At 42.8% G+C, this 17,360-nt stretch overlaps 1 protein-coding gene and 1 long non-coding RNA gene across 5 annotated transcripts in view; one reads left to right on the top strand and one right to left on the bottom strand.

The window, feature by feature from the left end:
* LOC139795722 (uncharacterized) overlaps positions 1 to 16,256 on the bottom strand; it is a 41,472-nt gene extending 25,216 nt beyond the window's left edge. The window contains exons 1-2 of one of the 2 annotated variants that reach the window (XR_011725668.1): positions 16,065 to 16,255; positions 14,008 to 14,087 (exon numbers count right to left, since the gene is read on the bottom strand). This is a non-coding gene — a long non-coding RNA (uncharacterized lncRNA). Of the gene's footprint in view, positions 1 to 14,007; positions 14,088 to 16,064 lie in introns of both variants that reach the window. The other variant, XR_011725669.1, reaches the window with a different exon arrangement.
* Positions 16,257 to 16,651: 395 nt separating this feature from the next.
* Positions 16,652 to 17,360, top strand: part of SEC24B (SEC24 homolog B, COPII coat complex component) — a 38,490-nt gene continuing 37,781 nt past the window's right edge. For 2 of the 3 annotated variants that reach the window (XM_071742681.1, XM_071742682.1), the window contains exon 1: positions 16,652 to 16,990. In XM_071742681.1, coding sequence (XP_071598782.1) covers positions 16,867 to 16,990 — 124 coding nt within the window. In that variant the 5' untranslated portion in view covers positions 16,652 to 16,866. The remainder of the gene's footprint in view (positions 16,991 to 17,360) is intronic. The other variant, XM_071742680.1, reaches the window with a different exon arrangement.

Genomic DNA, 17,360 nt, shown 5'->3' on the forward strand with positions numbered 1-17,360 from the left:
CTGCAGGGCAGCCCTGGGAAAGTCCAGGCTGGAATCCTGGAGTCAGCAGCAGTGGGGAGCTGGAGGCAGGAACAGATTCAGGCTGAGATGGATCAGGAGCACAGGCAGAGGGATGGATGGAATCCTCCCAGGATGCTGAAGCAAACAGGGACAGGAGAAGAAGGGCAAAGAGGAAGGGGCTTGAGCCTCGTGATCCCTCAGATTTCCACTGGGTATGATGTGTATGGAATGGAATACTCTGTTTGGTCAATTTTGGTCATTTGTCTGCTTCTCCTTAAAGGGGGGGGTTGCAGGTGTGACCTCTTTACTCCCTTTCTCTTTCCAGAGCACAGAATGTTCCTCAGAACCAGGCAGTGGCCTGGGTTCTGCAGCCCATTCTCCAGCTGTAACTATGAACATGGAGTCTTATCAGTCCCAGAAGCAGAGACTGAGAAACTTGCTGTTAATTTCAGAAAATGCAGCTACTTACAAGAGACTGAGCTGAAAGCAAAATTACAAGACAGAAAATTTGCTCTATCCAGGACAGAATTCTATCCAAACCAGGACAGAACGCCACTGCTAATGTAAAGGAAATTAAAAATCAACATTTCTTTCAGCACTTTTTAATCATATGCTTTGTGGCTAGAACTTATGCCATTAATAAATGCATATTAAACCTTGAAAAGCTTACAGTGCAGCCCCAGGATTTCAAGAAGCTTCAGGGAAATAACCAGTTACAGCTACCTGTAACAAACAGGTCACAAACCTGTTAGAAACCAGAAAATTAACACTCAACAATGTGTTCCTCTGATTTACTCTCAGTGCAAGAGTGAGCCAACAAATTGAAACCTAAATTAATTATGATAGGAATTAAATTCATTTCATACCAATTCATATCTAAGCATGGTAAAACCCATATTTTAGAAAGCAATTAAGCTAACCACAGTATTTCTAAACCCAGCTATTTCCAGCTTGACTAGAAAAAAAATAAACCTGCCCTAAGTAAGCTGAGCTCCCTGAAAAGAAGAAATATGTAACTCCTTCCAATAGACCTAAAATTTCAAGATATTTTGCTCTTGCTTGAAATTAAAACTGCAGAGACTTTGAGGGGAAATTGTGGTCCTAGAGGGAGTATGAATAGAAATTCTGTCTCTACCAGAAAATGAAGCAATAACCTTCTAAAAATGAACCTAACAGTGATCAATACTCTGAATACTTCTTTTCTTGGTCCACCTTATTCAGAGGCTTTTTGGTATTTTCAGTCTTTGAGCAAGGCTCTCCAATAAGTTGTAGCCAACTGTGAATTTAAAATATTGCCTCAGCCTAACTCTCTCTTGACACAAGTGTGTGCCTTGACAGCTCACCCTGCTGCTTACCCCTCTCTTCATCGGTGGAAGTGGGAATTTACAACATGTAGCATAATATCTGAACTGAATAAATAGTGACAAAAATGTGCTTGCTACTTACTAGTAAGTCTGTAGAAAAACAAAGGTGCAAATGTTGGAGGAAATTCAGGTGTGGTATTTTGAGGATGCAAAAGACACCAAAATGGATTCTTACTTAATCAGAGTCTAGAATACTGGTTAAAAAGCAGCTAACAAAAGATTTATACCTGATTCTGGAAGGCTGATTTATGTGAAGGCAATACTTTGTGTGTGATTTTCTTGCTAAACTTGCCTATATTAAAGCATAAAGTTATTAATTTTTTTTTTAACATGCATTACTATAAAAATATTTAGTGCAAATAACACTGCTTTCCCACATACACCTACTTTTAAAGCATTGTCCCCTGAGGTGCAATTTCTATCAGTCATGAAACTAATTCCTCACATCCTCCTAGTGAATTATTTTTGTGCTTGAGTGGTTGTGTAAGCATTGGAGCCTCACGATGTAAGGTATGAGTATGCACCACAGTAGTGCTAAACTCCTTTATTATGGGACTGAATATGGGGTTTATAGTCCACCTGCTTGCTCTCATTAGTTATGGCTTTAGTGTCAGCACCAAATTTGCCCAGCTCTCAACTTTTCCATCACGGGACCTCTTTCATATAGACTTCCCACCCAGCAATGAAGGAAAGGTCACATTATCCTCCCAAAATTTAACATTAATGCCTCTGCATGATGCTCATCAAAAAGCAAACAGTCCACCTCTGTTTTAGACATGGTGAAAGGCCAAGATGACATTTCAAGACATCATCTACCAAACCTACTACCACTGAACAAAATGGTCAAACTCTTCATGGCCCCTGGGAAAATCATTTTGGTGCATCCCCAACACTGACCCACAAGATGAGCCCTAAAAGAGAGGAGCTCAAGGCCAGCTGGTTCGTTTTACTGAGGTTTGGCTCCTCCTTGACTCCTCTAGTGGACTGCAGCTGCCCCCTGGGTTGGTCTGGCAAGAAATGCAGATTTCCCACATCAGCCTGAGACCTTGGTGAGACCTGGGCAAACTGTGCTTAAAATCCTCACCTCCATCCTAGAGCCCCACTTGAGTACCCTTACCCTAAAGCTTTAGAAACATCTGTCCTAAAAGCCACCCCATGGGGTTTCTTGGTGATTTCAGTGCTCCTCTGTCTTCCAAAAAGGAAGCTGAGCAGCTCTCAGCTGTAACACAGAAGTCTACATATCCAATAAAAGCATCTTTTTCTTTCTACTGCAACTGAGATACACTGCCTGCCTACTTCTCTGTGCAGGACCAAAATATATTATTGATACATTATTAATAGAATCATAGAATCAGCTGGGTTGGAAGGGACCTCTGAGTCATCAAGTCCAACCCTTGCTTTGCTTAGCAGAGCTTTGCCTGTTCTGAAGGATAAAGAATACAAGGAGTAGGGCTCAAAGGTGGTAGAAGATACTTATTTCAAGAAAAAGGCCACAATCATGCTGTGTTTTGTCTGAACACCTTATTTCCTCACTCACAGCTGAATTCTTCCTCATGAGAAAATGCAGAGGGGGCTTTGCTACCGTATTTGTGGTGAAGCCACAATAAATCCAGCAAGATCTTCCACTCAAGAGAGAGATCCAGTGGGGAATGGTATAAATTGCCAGCAAAAGGAGAACTATTTCAGGGTGGTCTACTCAGAGCTAACTCCTCTGCTTGCTGATTATGTTGTTGACAGTTGGCCAAGATTTTTTTCAGAAGTACCTAAAGTTAGCTCAAAAGGTCAGACTTGGGAATGTGAATAAATGCCCCAAAATTACATACATTCTGTGTTCCAGCAGCTCAGCCACCAGTTTAATTACGAAGGGAGCATGCTGCTTATTCATCTTCCTAAGCATTTTGAAAATCTTGACCTTTGATTTTCAATCAGCAGTCTGTCTAATCAACAGTTCTTAATCTACTCCCCCACAAAAGAAGAAATAAAACTCTGTACACAGGAGACTGGAATCAGTGTAAAAAGGAAGAGATGAAGTGAGTTTCCCCAGAATGGCCAACCCCTAAATGAAGCTGCCAACATTCCCACTTTTTAGATGCTGGCCTGCCAAGACAGAAAAGCTTCTTTCAGCCCTTCCTAAAAAAATGTAGCCTGGAGGATGTTAGCTTTGCTCTGCTGTAATAGTGGGGTTGAGGAACCTCGCCAGGAAGCAAGTGCAGAGAATTAGATAGTGAAGGAGAGACTGAGGGACCTGAAACACAAATCCCAGGTGAGATCACAGTGGGGTAGCACTGAAGGAGCTGCCACAGACCCAGTGAGCTGTTTGCAGTAGAGAGTTACACCAAACCCTCATCTTCATTCCATGAGAGCAGTTGGTAGCTGTTAGCTACATGCAGGCTATAAAAGGAGAATGAGAACTGGCCACCTTCAGCCAGAAAAAGAATGAATAAAATGCCTAAGGTCTCCTACACGTGAAGAATCAGAAACCTATAAAAATAAACTATTTCTGCTACAAGGCACAGTGCCAGCAGCAACCAGTCTGCTCTGACAGCAATGGTGGCAGCCACTCAGAAGGCATCACTTTAAAATAATGACAGCAAAAAGTGACCCCAATCTGCATATGGAGCTCACTGTCTGGGTTGGTTTTTTTTTTTTCTAGGACCAGAAATCCTTTGGGGTTAGATAGATTAGTTTCTGGGTTTGGTGTTTGGGTAGTTGAAGGAATTGGGCAGTGATTTAAGAGGAGAGGATCACCCAAAGTCCACACACGGCATGGCTGTGTTACCAGAGCTTACTGCTCTTATCTCATCTTGCTAGATTTTAAAAAGATTAATTGTCAACACCACAGGGTACACACTGAAAAGCAAAAGGTCCAGTTCCACAGTTCTCCTGTTTGCATAAGCCTGCAGTAATTCGTTTGGGTGAGGGGTCAATCAGAAACTGATAGGAGACAGAGATCTGAATCCCATCTGGAGAGTCTCAAGGCATCTCAAGGACAGAAAAAACTGGGCTTCCATTCCTGTTAAAAGCATTTGTAAGACCAGAGTCCCCTTTTTCCTATGAAAATACATTTAGGTACATCTGTGTGTTAAAAAGAGAGAGGAAATCCCCTACAGTCATACACACTGAGCTGAACTTTGTGGTGGGATGCAGATAAATAACCAGTGGAGAACGTGAGAGCAAGGAGGAATGGATCTGACCAGAGCCTCCAGTTAACTAATTCCTTTCTTCCTCTTATATTTTCTTATCTCATCCTTTATTCAGTCTGTGTATTTTAATTCTGCAGATTAATCACCGGGAAAAGATGTACTTTTTAGAAAGGTTAGAGCAGAGCTGGCACTCTCCTATCAGGCAAAGGAAAAGTGTCCAGACTTAGCACCAAGAAGCTCCTGATTGCTCTGATGAGCACTGAAAACACCATCATGTGCACATTAAAGGGATTTCCATTTCCCAAGTGCTAGCTTTGAAAATAATTCCATACAAAAACCACCCACAACAGTGGGCCTGTCTGCTGGAAGAGCAGTGTTGGCATCAACTATCTTTAGTTTCTTCCTCACCCTCTGTGACTGTAGACTTGTTAATCAAGATTCCCCTCCAACTGAGTATGCATCCCATTTTGATACTCCCAGGAGCACTGTTAATCCTCCTCCCAAAGGAAGGAACACATTTCAGGTTAACTTTTTAAAGAATTCACTGTGAAATGCTCACAAGTAGCCAAGAGGGGCTCTTCAGGCTTGACACTTGCAGATCAGGTATCCTGTGATTTGCTTGGTGACACTGCCCTGGATGTTGTCCTGTCATCTGTGGATCAAGTCTAAACATTTCATCACAGCCTCTCCCATGCAAGGCTCCTGCCACTTCCTCCTTCAAATCCCTCCTTGAATGCATTTCCTTTGAAAGGCTTCCAATGTTCCTCTGCTCACCAGTAACATCTGCACTCACTTTATGGGCAAGTAATAGCAGTGACTTGTGCCTGAAGTGGACCTCATGCTGCCTGTAGCAGGGCCTGCTCTTCCACCTGTTTGCAAAGAAAAAAAAAAACAACCAGAAACTGGTTCAGATTTTGATGGCAGACCCTCTGGCTGGGTCCTGCCAGTGGAATGGCTGCAATAAAAACCCCAGGCTTCCAACCAGTTGCTGAGAGAAAGAAAAGAAATATTTCCATAGAATATAGGGATGCTTGGAAGCCTTGCAAGTATACTTCTCACAAAAGGGATATCTTATAGAAATACTAAAAATTAAAGTATTTTTCATTATGCTCCCTGTTCTACAAGGCATACTTCTCCTGTAAGCTTAGGGCTTATCAGCATAGGCTTTCTGATCAAAAAAGACTTTTCCAGCTTACTCAATTAAATTTAAACAGTTACTTTATCCTTTCAGTGTATATTTATCTCCCTGCCTTCTCCCTGCAAAGCCCCACAGAATTACAGTTGGCTTACTGGGAAGGCTGACCTGGAATCTTGCTGCAATATCTGACTACCACTGACCCAAGCAAAAATGTCAAATGTATCATGTGGCACACGTGCCCCCCTTTCTCCACATCAACTTTCATCTTCCTTGGGACCTCAGAACCCACTCCCTACATCCCACTCCTGCCTCTCCTGTTGCTGCTTTACCATGGGCCAATTCCTTCCTTGCTTCCCACTGCTGCAGCCACCAGGCAGTGGGTGCCATGCTGTCCTTCAGCAAGCAAGAAGCAGGATCTGGCTGGAAAAGTGTCAGCAGCAGTGATGGAAGGTGCATGGAGCACATTTTTCCTAAAACAGCACTTTAAAGAACATATATTTGCTTTGGGTGCAGCATATAGTACCTCCATATGGTGGGGCAATAAATGCACAGAGCTGAGTCTGACTGGGAATCAAGCTACTTATTTATACATACTTCTGGACTTTTAATTCCTGTATTTAGTTATCCAAATGAATGGCCCCTTTTTTTCTGCAAGGCTTAGAATGCATTTACTAAATATGGAAAAAGGGTATCTAAAAATAAACACACAAGTATGAAGATGTTAGCCTTATTCTATGAAAACGGGGGCAAGAGAACTGCAGGAACATGTATGTTCAAAATACTTCTCAAAAGTATCCCTTCTCCCACCCACTCCTCAAAGAGTCCTTAGCAAAAAAATAACAAAAACAAACAAAAAAAGGCCAGCAGAAAAATTCCCAGTGTTGAGTGAACATGTCAAGAAAGGGATGGAGAAAAGATTGCTAGTGCTAAGTGGGCTCCCTGTGGATGAAAAGCCACTTAGGTTGCCCAAGGACAACACAAATTTTACATTATTTCACTAATTTTCACATTCTTCATTTGATGGCACCAAGCCTGCAGAAAACAATACTACCTAATGGAAAAGGAACAACACGGCCACTCATGGCATCCCCAGCAACTGCAGAGGGTGATAAAGCTGCTCAGCATCTGGAGTTTTGCTACAGCAACAAGCAAATTTAAACACATAAATGGAGTTTACAGTTAATCTTCATTTTTTTTGGAAGTTCTTCAACACAGTTCCAGAAAAAGCTTTTCCAACACCTTAGCTTCAAACTGGAATCACCATTAAGCCTATCACATTTCTGCCCAGACACAGAAAATCCCCTTGAATTCCCATGTGTATTTCTGATTTCTCTCTTTAATTACATCCCTGAATTTTAATTTCATTTTATCCCGAAAGGTTGTTTTTTTTCCCAATATTTATTTAAGTCACATTATCAAGAGGGCTAAAACTTTCCACGTAGAGAAACACAAACCTTTTTTGTTAGCCAAATCCCAGCAGTCAATATTCTACATCAGAGAAGTAAATTCCTGGGTTAGTCATTTCTATCCCACTAAAAGGCAATGCCTTTCTTTTAAAGTGCTTAAGTAGCCCCCCCCTAAATGACTGCAAACTCTTAGTAAGGGTTTCACTCAACACAACAGCTTTGTACATATCTCTGTCTCAAATTGCCCCCCTAAATGGCTACAAAAAAAAAAAAAAATCTGCCGTAGCTCAAACTGCTCCGAGTTTTTTTTCCTTTCCCAGCAGAGGATGCATTCCGCATCCAGCAGCATCTCCTAGTGGCCGCTTCCTGGGCTCAGGGGGAAAGGCAAGGAAGAAGGGAATTTTTATTTTCCCACATTTCCACGTGTTTGTGCAACAGAAGGAAGGGGCTCGGATCAGGTCTTGGTACTGGTGGTGCACAGGAGTTATTTATATTTATGTTTGCTGGGGTGAGGGGCTGGCTCCTGAGTTACAGAAGGATCTGGCCATGGGAGGGTCAGAATCCTTCCCATCAGCTGCCCAGGGCCCAAAGCTCCTTTGTGGGAAGTGTTTCTCCAAGGCTGAAATCAGGTCTCATTTTACCCTCATTTATACCAGGGTAGCGCTACCAAATTCCTGACTTTTAGCAGCTTAAATGAAAAAAGGTGGCTGCTTAATTTCTAAGCTGCTCTCAATGAAGAATTTATCCTCTTGTTTTATCTGGAAAAAAGGAAAAGGGTTTGCATCAAGTTATAGAAGTCCTGTGGATAGTTTCCAGCTAGGTAACCACTTACAAACAACTAGGGGAATGCTTTGGGATTTTCTGTAAAAAGGTTTAGAGAGATGCCCAGGATTTCAGTACTCTAAATGCAGCAGAGAGATTACAGACACTGTTAACACCTCTGTAGCTATCAGGCTGAAGCTGGGTTCAGCAGTGTGCACAGAACTAAGCACAGGATTTCCAGCACTCACAGGGTGGGTGTAATCCTCAGAGCCACTGCTCACCCACTGCATTCCCTTTGCCCATTGCCACTGCTGGGCACACCACAAAAAATCCCATTCAAGTGACAGTCACTACTCAGGGCAGCTTAAGCACCCCCTTAGTTCCTCTTGAAATCAAGATTAAATATCAGGCACATGTTTCAGGATTTTCCTGAATCAAGTGAAGTCTATACTTGGAAGGGAACCTCCCTCCTGAATTAATTCCTTGGTCATTTTATCTGTGTTTGCATTACCCCAATTCACAGCTGCTTGGAGCTTCAGAATTGTTTTCTCTGAAGCCTGCTGAAGAATGTTAAAACAGACCAAGTATTCAATCTCCAGTGGTAAAAATAAATAAATTTAAAAAAAAAGAGCAAAGAAGCAACACTGAATTTGTACAGGAGTGAGCTCTCAGGGTTTCCTGTCCTCTGCACAGATAAATCAGAGTACTTCTTTTTCATTTGGGTTTTGATCTCTGCTCCACTCTAATTCCTCTGGCAAGGGAAACATCATACAGCAGTAACAAAACCAGCATTATTTATTTATTGAGCACTCTCTTTGTGATTGACATTTACAATACCCAGAAGGAGACACAGACCCTGCCTCAAGGGTCTCACAGCCTGGAAAAACAGCACAGTTTAGAGGCTCTGGCCAATCAGAGCCAAACATGTGAACTTCAAACAAGTCACCATTTACATTTAAATGTTGCCTTTTTTACTGGATTAATATGGAAAGGCTTAGCAGATGAAGAGTATTTTGGGGGAAAATGTCGACTATTTCCACTACAAAGAAGAAAAGGCAGAGAAAGTGCTATTTTTCAGTGTGTTCAGAAGACTAAGTATAGTTGAAGAACTAGGAGATCAAATCTTCAAGAGGATTGGATGCTGGTGCTCCTTAATATTTAGAATTAAAAAAAAATCCTGAAAACAACTGCTTATCTTTAATCTGAAGTAAGTATTAGAAACGTGTTGGTGTTATCTTGAGGCCCAGGACATGGAACCCTCTCCTCTTTGTCCTCTCTGCCTCTCTCTCCAATAAAACACCTCTGTTAGCCCATATTGTATTCTCTCAGGTAGGAAAATCCCATATAAATCTCAACAGATACTCCTCTTGTTGCCTCAAAACCCTAAAGCAAGCACTGCATCACAGAGGAAGGGGGAATATCTCCAGCAGCTTTATGGTTGCTGTAAAGTTGTGGTCCTGATCAAGTTGTAAAACTACGTTTTCTCTGAACTACTGTCCAGCCTGTCAAACCTGGCAAGTAAAAACCCCTGTATACTATTAGTAACCAGTATCACTGGCTATATTGCTTCAATTCAGATATTATTTCAAATCTGGGGCATCCTACTGATTCCCCTGTTGTTTGACTGCCAGTAATGCTGCCATATTGTGCACTGTTTCTTCTAAATTACACCACACTTTCTTTTTCAAATTCTGGATGACTGATTTATTTAAAGTACGGACTAAAAAAAAAAAAAAAGAAATTAATATTATTCCCTGCTTTTTGTTGAAAATGGGTGCTTTTTCTAATTGAAATCCTTCAGAACAAATTACCTGGGGATAGATTCATGTCCAAAGCTAGCAGAATGCTTCTTGGTTACAGTTCCTGCAGATGAGAAATGTGAATGCCTGCAGCTATTCTCAGGGGGTAATTTATTTATGCTTCCCCCTGTGCTTGACCAGCTCTCTCCATGACTTTTTCTTTTACTTGGGGAATAGTAAAATAAAATCTTTGAGCAGAGGCTTCTCAGGTCTCCAAGGAGACGGGGAAAGAGGTCCCTCATTTCTCTACTTTCTTGACCCCACATGTACATAAAGGTTTTGGTCCTGTGACACAGCCCTGGTGTATAAAAAGCAAACACTGTGCAACAAGAGCAACAGGAGTTGGTCACAGCTCTAGGAAGTTAACAGCATGAAATTCTGAACAGGAAGGCTAAGTTTAACCCCAGTTGCCCTGTTCCAGTCTAGCCTAGAGCTGGAAAGAAAATAGCTGGAAAGGAAAAACAGCTTTGCATGATGGCATTTGCTGCTTCCTGAACAGCCCCAGACTCTCAGGGGTGAACGTGGGGGTGAGTGCTCCCAGTTTCAGGCACCTCAGGTCACACTGGGTTAATTTCTCTTCTGTAAATGTAATCTCCACTCTTAGGAACAAGCAAGCTGGGGAAATGGGGCCTGTCCAGTTGATTTTTCTGGCAGTATTTTGCCTTCAGAAACTGCACAGGAACAGACTCAGACATATGCTTAACATCCTTAAACTAGAAGGTACTTAAACACGATTAACTTTGGGCACAAGTTTCTGAAGCAGACTTGTTTAAATACTAAAAGAAATACAAGGAAACGGCTGGTTTGATCTTCTGGCCAAAATGAAAGGAAATAAACAGATCTTTTGGGTCAGCCTGATATAAAAGCAAAAGGCATTTTGACATCAAATGAAGGGTGGTGATGGGAGCTGAACCAAATACTAATCACTGAGCTGCATTTCAGGTGCTACCAGTTCTTTAATCAGCTTTTCTTATTTTGCATTCTACAGCAGTCAAGAAAGTCCTTCTGCAACACAATATATCCAACCACATTTCCAAATGATGTTAAGCTGGACCTGCTCTCTTTGCAGGAAATAAATAGTTTGTTAGCATGTGTTCATCTACTTCTAGAACCAACCCCAAACTGGGACCAGCTGGGATAGGGCTACAACAAAAGCAATCACACAGAAGCCAAAGGAAGAGAAAACCCCAAGAAAACCCAAGAGAAAAGCCCTCACTCTGGGCTAAGAAGCAGGGATGGCTGTTTGTCCCAAACCATAGCAAGCATCCACAGAAAAAAACAGTTCAACTCATGAAATAATGGCAGAGCTTGACCTACTTTGTAAAAAAAAATCTTCCCCTTTGTCTTTGCAGGTGTGAGCTACATCTGCACTATTTCCAGAACAATGGGAAACCACACAGTACAAGCTGCTTTTGAAAGATAAGATGGCAGAGATGTATTTTCACTTCGTTTTAAAAGCATCACACAAAAATTCAGTTGAAATTTACACAGGAAAAATTACATTCTCTGGTTAAAAAAAAACAACTTAGATTTAGGAAATTTATTACTGAAAAGAAGCTACTGAGTTTTATTGTCATTTTTATAGTTTTATGTTGTGGCATAGTAAATGTAGTCTTAGCCAAAGAGGTGCTAAACAGAGGTAGTGCTCCACTGCTTCCTATTTAGGAGAATTTGAAATTTTACTGCCTCCACTTATTTCAACAGAAGTCAGTGGTGGAGAAATAAAAGGTGAATTTCACCCACTGTGAAAAATGAAATTTAATTAGGGGGCAAGTGCTGGAAAGAAGTCACGGATAGAAAAGACACAGATAGAAAGAAAGACAGTTTAAAAAGTTCAAAGTAAGATTGAGACTGGTGAGGCTGTCAGAATAACTATAAGGATACTTGAAGTAGGCAGTTTAAATGTTTGAAAAGATTTTAAACAAACATGTTTTAGTTTTAGAATGCTTCCAGGAAGCTTCTGCTTGGAAAGGAAATGAAACATTACTTTTTCAGTATTTGCAAGCATATGATGTTATATAAATCAATCTAACTTTTTATTAATTAGATTTATTTATTCTTCTGCTCAGTGAAAAGTACTTTCCAGGTTTCCTCAAGTGAAAACAATGCATTGCTATTCAGGAAAAAAAATCTGACCTTTGAAAAAGGTGTTTTCTACCAGCATGGAGCTTCGTGGGCATCCTCCAGGGTCAGCCCCACTGAAGAGGACAAGGCTGTCATTGCAGGGTCTGGCCCTGGTCAGCCAGAGTGCACAGTATGTAATTGGCATGAAAACCTTCCCAAATATTGCCAAAACACCTTGTGAGAGGAATTTTTCAACTACTTTCAGAGGGCAGAAGTCTCTTCAGATAAGGACAGAGGCAACTCCAGCTTATGATGTTGTTTCTAATGTACACAGAAAACCAGAGTTTCTAAAGTGTCACCGCAAAGACCTTGAGGTCTATGCTTTAAGCTGTTAATCCATAGCATGGTCCTCTTAAGTTTTAATTGTGCTTCAATGGTTTAATTATCTTCTATTATAGTTCTGGATTGTTTGATGGCTCACATGAGTCTATCTCATCATTCACATGAGAAATCCTTTGAAGTCAAGGGCAGGACCATGTGAATGAACTCCTCAGAACCTCTGGTGTACGTAAATAATGGAGCCATATGATGTAGGGGAGAAACTGTCTTTTCTTTCGGGTTTGTGAGTTTCTTACTGCCCCCAGTGGACACTAGGGATTTAGGCATCCAGAAAAACTGAGAAACAATTTTTGGACACAAGTTCCCATGTTTGCACCACGTTTCTCTTTCAGAAGTACCAGCAAGCTTTGCTTTGGGGGCAAGTGGCACATCTGGAGCCACAGGGTTCAGTGGATCAGAAGAGTCATTGTTCCATCCTAATGGAAAACCTATAAAATATCAAACTGCCAGAGAGTAATAGATCTTTCAGGGGTTTATTAGTTTTACAGGTCTTATAAAAATTACTGGAAAGCCATAAAACTTTAATAGCTGAAAACTGAAAAGGTTTCATGAGCTTATGTTTGTCCTGTTTGGATCACAGCATCACTTTGCTTCTGCAGCTGGGACGTGGCACACCAGCTGCAAAAATCCCCCAGCCTCTCTTGCTTTTATTTAGCTGTCCTCCAAGGTCACACAAAAGCTTGTGGCTGGAGTTTCCCTTTGAACACAATTTAACAAAAATATTTAGAGCTCTGGCTCTAGCTGAAGTTCTTCCTTAGTCAGAGCTTGCCTGGCGATTTCTAAATATTAAATATCTAAGTATTAGATGTTTAAATATTAAATATCTATATATTAAATATCTAAATATTAATGCCACAGACTGAAGTTTGCAGCTGGTGAAACTGCCCAGGAGTGTTACAAGTCTAGATGCAGATATGTGTATTTATCTACACCCTATTCTCAAGGGGCTTACCAGACTAAATTGCCAACCAGAAGTATCAATTTAAGTGAAAATTTACATCATATTTCCAGATCTGAAGAGGCACCACAGAAATTACAGACTAGGCTGTCAACAGGAATGGGACCCATCATTAGGGGCTACAGAACGGAACAATTACCCTGACTTTCAGTCTCAGATGCAAAGGCCATAATAATTAACTACACCCAGCTACAATTAGCTGTAACAGTAAGCAGAGCTAATTGCCTTGGCCCAGAGAAGAGCTAAATCATTCTCCTACACCACTTACAGGTGGTGTAATTCTCTTACACCACACAGGATGGTGACAATTGGATTGTTGCTGATGACAAGGCAGTCAAAGGCAGCTGGGTGACCATCGGGTTGGCAGTGGCAGCCTCCTTTACCCCATGATCTGCATAGAAACTGCCAAACATGCAGAGTGTGCAGGTGTTAGGTTTTCCTTGGGGCTGATGAAACTACAGCCAGGCAAATCCTGCTGTTTTCTGAGTCTTTTCCATTACAGGTATAAATATTCCAGAAAAAAAGCCCCAAACATTAAAATTAAGCACGGGGCAGCCTTGTGCACCCAATCTGGACACATGCTCAGTGCTTCAGGTGGACAAACAGCAGCTCTGCCCATTGCTGACACAGCTCCTCTGGAGTTACCTGGACAATATAGAAAATAAACTACATGGAAAGTAATGTTGTACACGTGTAAGAAAGCTGAGCTGCATCACAAAGGATTTTTCTTTCTCTGATAGGTTTTAGGTCTTTGAAAGGCATTTATTTAAGGTGGAGCACATCTACCCTGTGGCATCTCCTACTAATTAGCCAGATAAAAATGAGGTATAGCACACATCTCACCCAGTGGATGGAGGAATTTATCCTTCAGACAGCTGCAGAGGTCACCCAAGCAGAGGTTCACTCTCCAGTGACATCAGGAGTCTTGATTTGCCTTTCTCTTTTTGGAAAGCATCACACTGCAGGCAACTCACCCAAATGCAGGGATGTTAATACAGTCTGGTACTTCTGAACACCTGAAGCTTTATTACTTTGCACTGAAGTGGCCCACTTCCTGTAAGAAAAACAGGAGAATAGTTACAAATTTATTACTGAGCTGGTGTGTCCACAACTATATTTTGTTCACAGAGATTATAAAAGCATTTTGGCATTTTCCTTCTAAAATGTATGGCAAAGTGAACAAGACTTGGCTTAGTCATGTTAATGCTCAAAATAATTTCTAACTCAGGTTATGATGAAATTGTTCCAAGATCTTCCTCTCTGCAAGAACAACTTTTCCTCTCCAGGTTTGGATATTTAATGCCATTTTACCAGATTATGGGTAATGAGATACACTGTCATGTTTTGCTTCCCCAAAAGCAGAGGGACTTTTTTTTGTCAAATGGTTTAGTGTTTATTTTCATAACTGCAAAGTGTCCTGCACCAAAAGTCAAAATAAATCTATTAGTAATTAAGCCCCACCAGATGGTCAAAGAATTAGTTATTCCTGCAGCTTGTTGCTAGACTAAGTGGAAACAATGGCCTAGATGAGCCAGTTCCTGTGGGGTTTTTTGCACTATGGAATAAACAGCAGACATTAATATTAATTTTTACTAATGCATTCGGATTCACCATAAATTAATCATAAAATTCATCATAAAATTAATGAATTTGAGTTTCCAGTGGATGTCCATTAGGGTCTTGTGTTCCAGCTGCCAACACATCTGGATTTTGTAGGATTGGATGAATGGGTTTAACCACAGCGTAATTGTTGTTTGTAAAAAAATAATTAAGCTGTGGAAAAGGTTTTGTTAAAAGCATTCAAAAAAAAAGGAGAATTCCCAATTGCCTCTTGTTGCTTTCAGCACAATGATATGTATCCTCTTATGCTTGGTCTTAAATTTGTGTGTAATTTTCAGAAATTGTGATATAGGATATATTTACAGTCTCACAGTACTAGAAGTTAGAGAAAGAAGACTATGAAAAGGGAAACCTTTGTCAAAACACAGATTCACATATATTTCAAGCTGTGACAAAAGACAGTCACAAGACAAGGAAGCAGTCATGTACTTTCTAAAATAGAACTGAGAACAAAAAGACAAAACAACTGATTATCCCCTATTTCTGATTTCTTTTGCTGCTATGAATTCATTTCACAAAGCACTTTATGTGGCATGGAGGATGGGTTACAAAGAAGGAAGAACAGCTTAAGCAGCAGAATTTGTTACCCTATCACAATAAAATAGCCCTGAGAGAGAACTCAGGAGGTCACTGCACCAAAGCTGTATGACAATCTGACCCTCAGCACTTTAGAGTAACCCCTGTTAAGAGTCCTTGAATTATGGCCATGTCACACCATTTCCATGTCACCTAGTCCTTTAGTACCTTAAGGTCATTTTTTTTCCATGAAGAAACTGAACTTTGCTTTATTTTGAGAATATTGGTTCTTGCCCTGGCTTATCAGGACATGGAGAAGCATTTCTTTCTTTCAAGTACAGATCTACACTTTATCAAAGGGCAAATGGGGGCCTGTGCAAGATGCCTCTGCATACTTTGGGTGTAAAAGCTGAGAAACTTAAAAATGTTAAAAATACTTAAAAAATACTTAAAAAAGGTTGTTCCAGTATTTTAAGATGCTCTGCATACTTTGAACAAGGAATAGCAACAGTCAGAATGGGACCATTGGCTTAGCATACGTGCAAAGTATTTTTTAAAGTATTATTTAATGGAAGATGTATGTAATAATCAACAGGGAAAAAAAAGCATATAAATATAGATGGAACTGGTATGTAACAAGTGAAGATAATTCACTGTCACTGGGCTTGTTCTTGACCATAGCATCCTGGCATATGTTATTATTGTGCTTTTGACTTCTGTACCTAAAGTATAAAAGATGAATGCAATGAATTCAGACTTCCAACAGCATCTGAGTGAAGGACAGGTGACAGGTAGGTGGCAGAGACAGACACACAGCCAAAATTCAAATGGTTTTGTGCGTGACCAAGTGCACAAAGTGCTAAACTGAGATCCTCTGCCAACAGGGGAGCCTTACCAGTGCTTCCCTTTGTGAAGAGGACGGAAAAGCCTGGGCACAGAGGGAATGTGCAGGGAAAGCACAGCTTTGCCTGGATCCACGGGAAAAACAGTAAGGGGTGTAAGGACCGGGTATGGGCCTCACCCACCCTCAGGCCTCTCCGCTTGTCTGTCCCTCAGGCCTGTCCTGAGGAGGAGGAGAAGGGAGGAAGAAGAAGGAGAAGGGAGAAGGAGGGAGAAGGAGGGAGAGGGAGGGAGAGGGAGGGAGAGGGAGGGAGAGGGAGGGAGAGGGAGGGAGAGGGAGAGAGGGGGAGGGAGGGGGAAGCAGGGAGGAAGGAGAAGGGGAAGAAGGAGAAGGGGGAGAAGGAGAAGGGACGAAGAGGAGGAGGAGGAAGAGGAAGGAGGGAGGGAGAAGGGAAGAGAAGGAGGAGGACGAGAGGGGAGAGGGAGGACGAGGGGGAAAAGGAGGGAGTAGGAAAGAGGGAGAAGAGGGAGAAGGAGGAGAGAGAGAGGGAGGGAAGATAAGAGGGGGAGGAGGGAGAGAGGAGAAGGAGGAAGAAGGGATGTCCGGGTCCCTTCCTCTCGGGGTGCGCAGTTCCTCGGAGGTGCCGCCAGAGGGGGCTGTGGGCGGCGGCGTTCCCAGCCTCAGGTCGGCGGCGGCGGCGGGAGCGGCGCTGAGGGCCGCCTGCGCGCTCCTGCCCTCCCCGCTCCCGTGGGGCGGCCGCGGCCTCTCGGCGACCCCGGGCTGCCGGCTGCGGACGGCGAGGAGGGAGAGAAGGAGGAGAGGAACGAAGCGGAGCGAGGGAACCCTGCCAGAAGCCATGTCTGCGCCCGCCGGGCTGCCTCCGCGGCCCGCCGGCCCCGCTGCCGCCGGTTATCCCGGTGGGCCCGGCGCCTCCCGGGAGGCCGCGGCCCCTCAGGCCGGCCCGCCTGGCTACCAGAACGGTGAGGAAGCGGAGGCCTCCGCGGGGCCTAACGCTGGCGGGGGGGTGCGGCGGGGAGAGGCCTCACGTTTCCGCTCTGGGGGCCCCATGCGGGGGGTGCCGCGGGTGGGGCTGCTCCTTTTTCCCTTCTCCTGAGGTGGCGGAGGGGAGAGGGGTGGGGGGGTTACAGGGCGGTCGAGGCCTCGGCTGTAGGGGAGAGGGTGTGTGAGGGCCCGGTGGTCCGCGGCGGTGCCGGCGAATAGCGAAAGCTTTTTTTTAAAAGCAGCAGAACCCGCCGGAACCCGCTCGGGAAAGGCTCGACCCGGCCCGGGCCGCTGGTGTGCGGAGTTAAGTTTGAAGAAGAAGGAGCAGCCGCTTCCAACCTCGCTAAA

The sequence above is a fragment of the Heliangelus exortis genome, chromosome 4, assembly GCF_036169615.1.
Source record: "Heliangelus exortis chromosome 4, bHelExo1.hap1, whole genome shotgun sequence".
NCBI lineage: Eukaryota > Metazoa > Chordata > Aves > Apodiformes > Trochilidae > Heliangelus > Heliangelus exortis.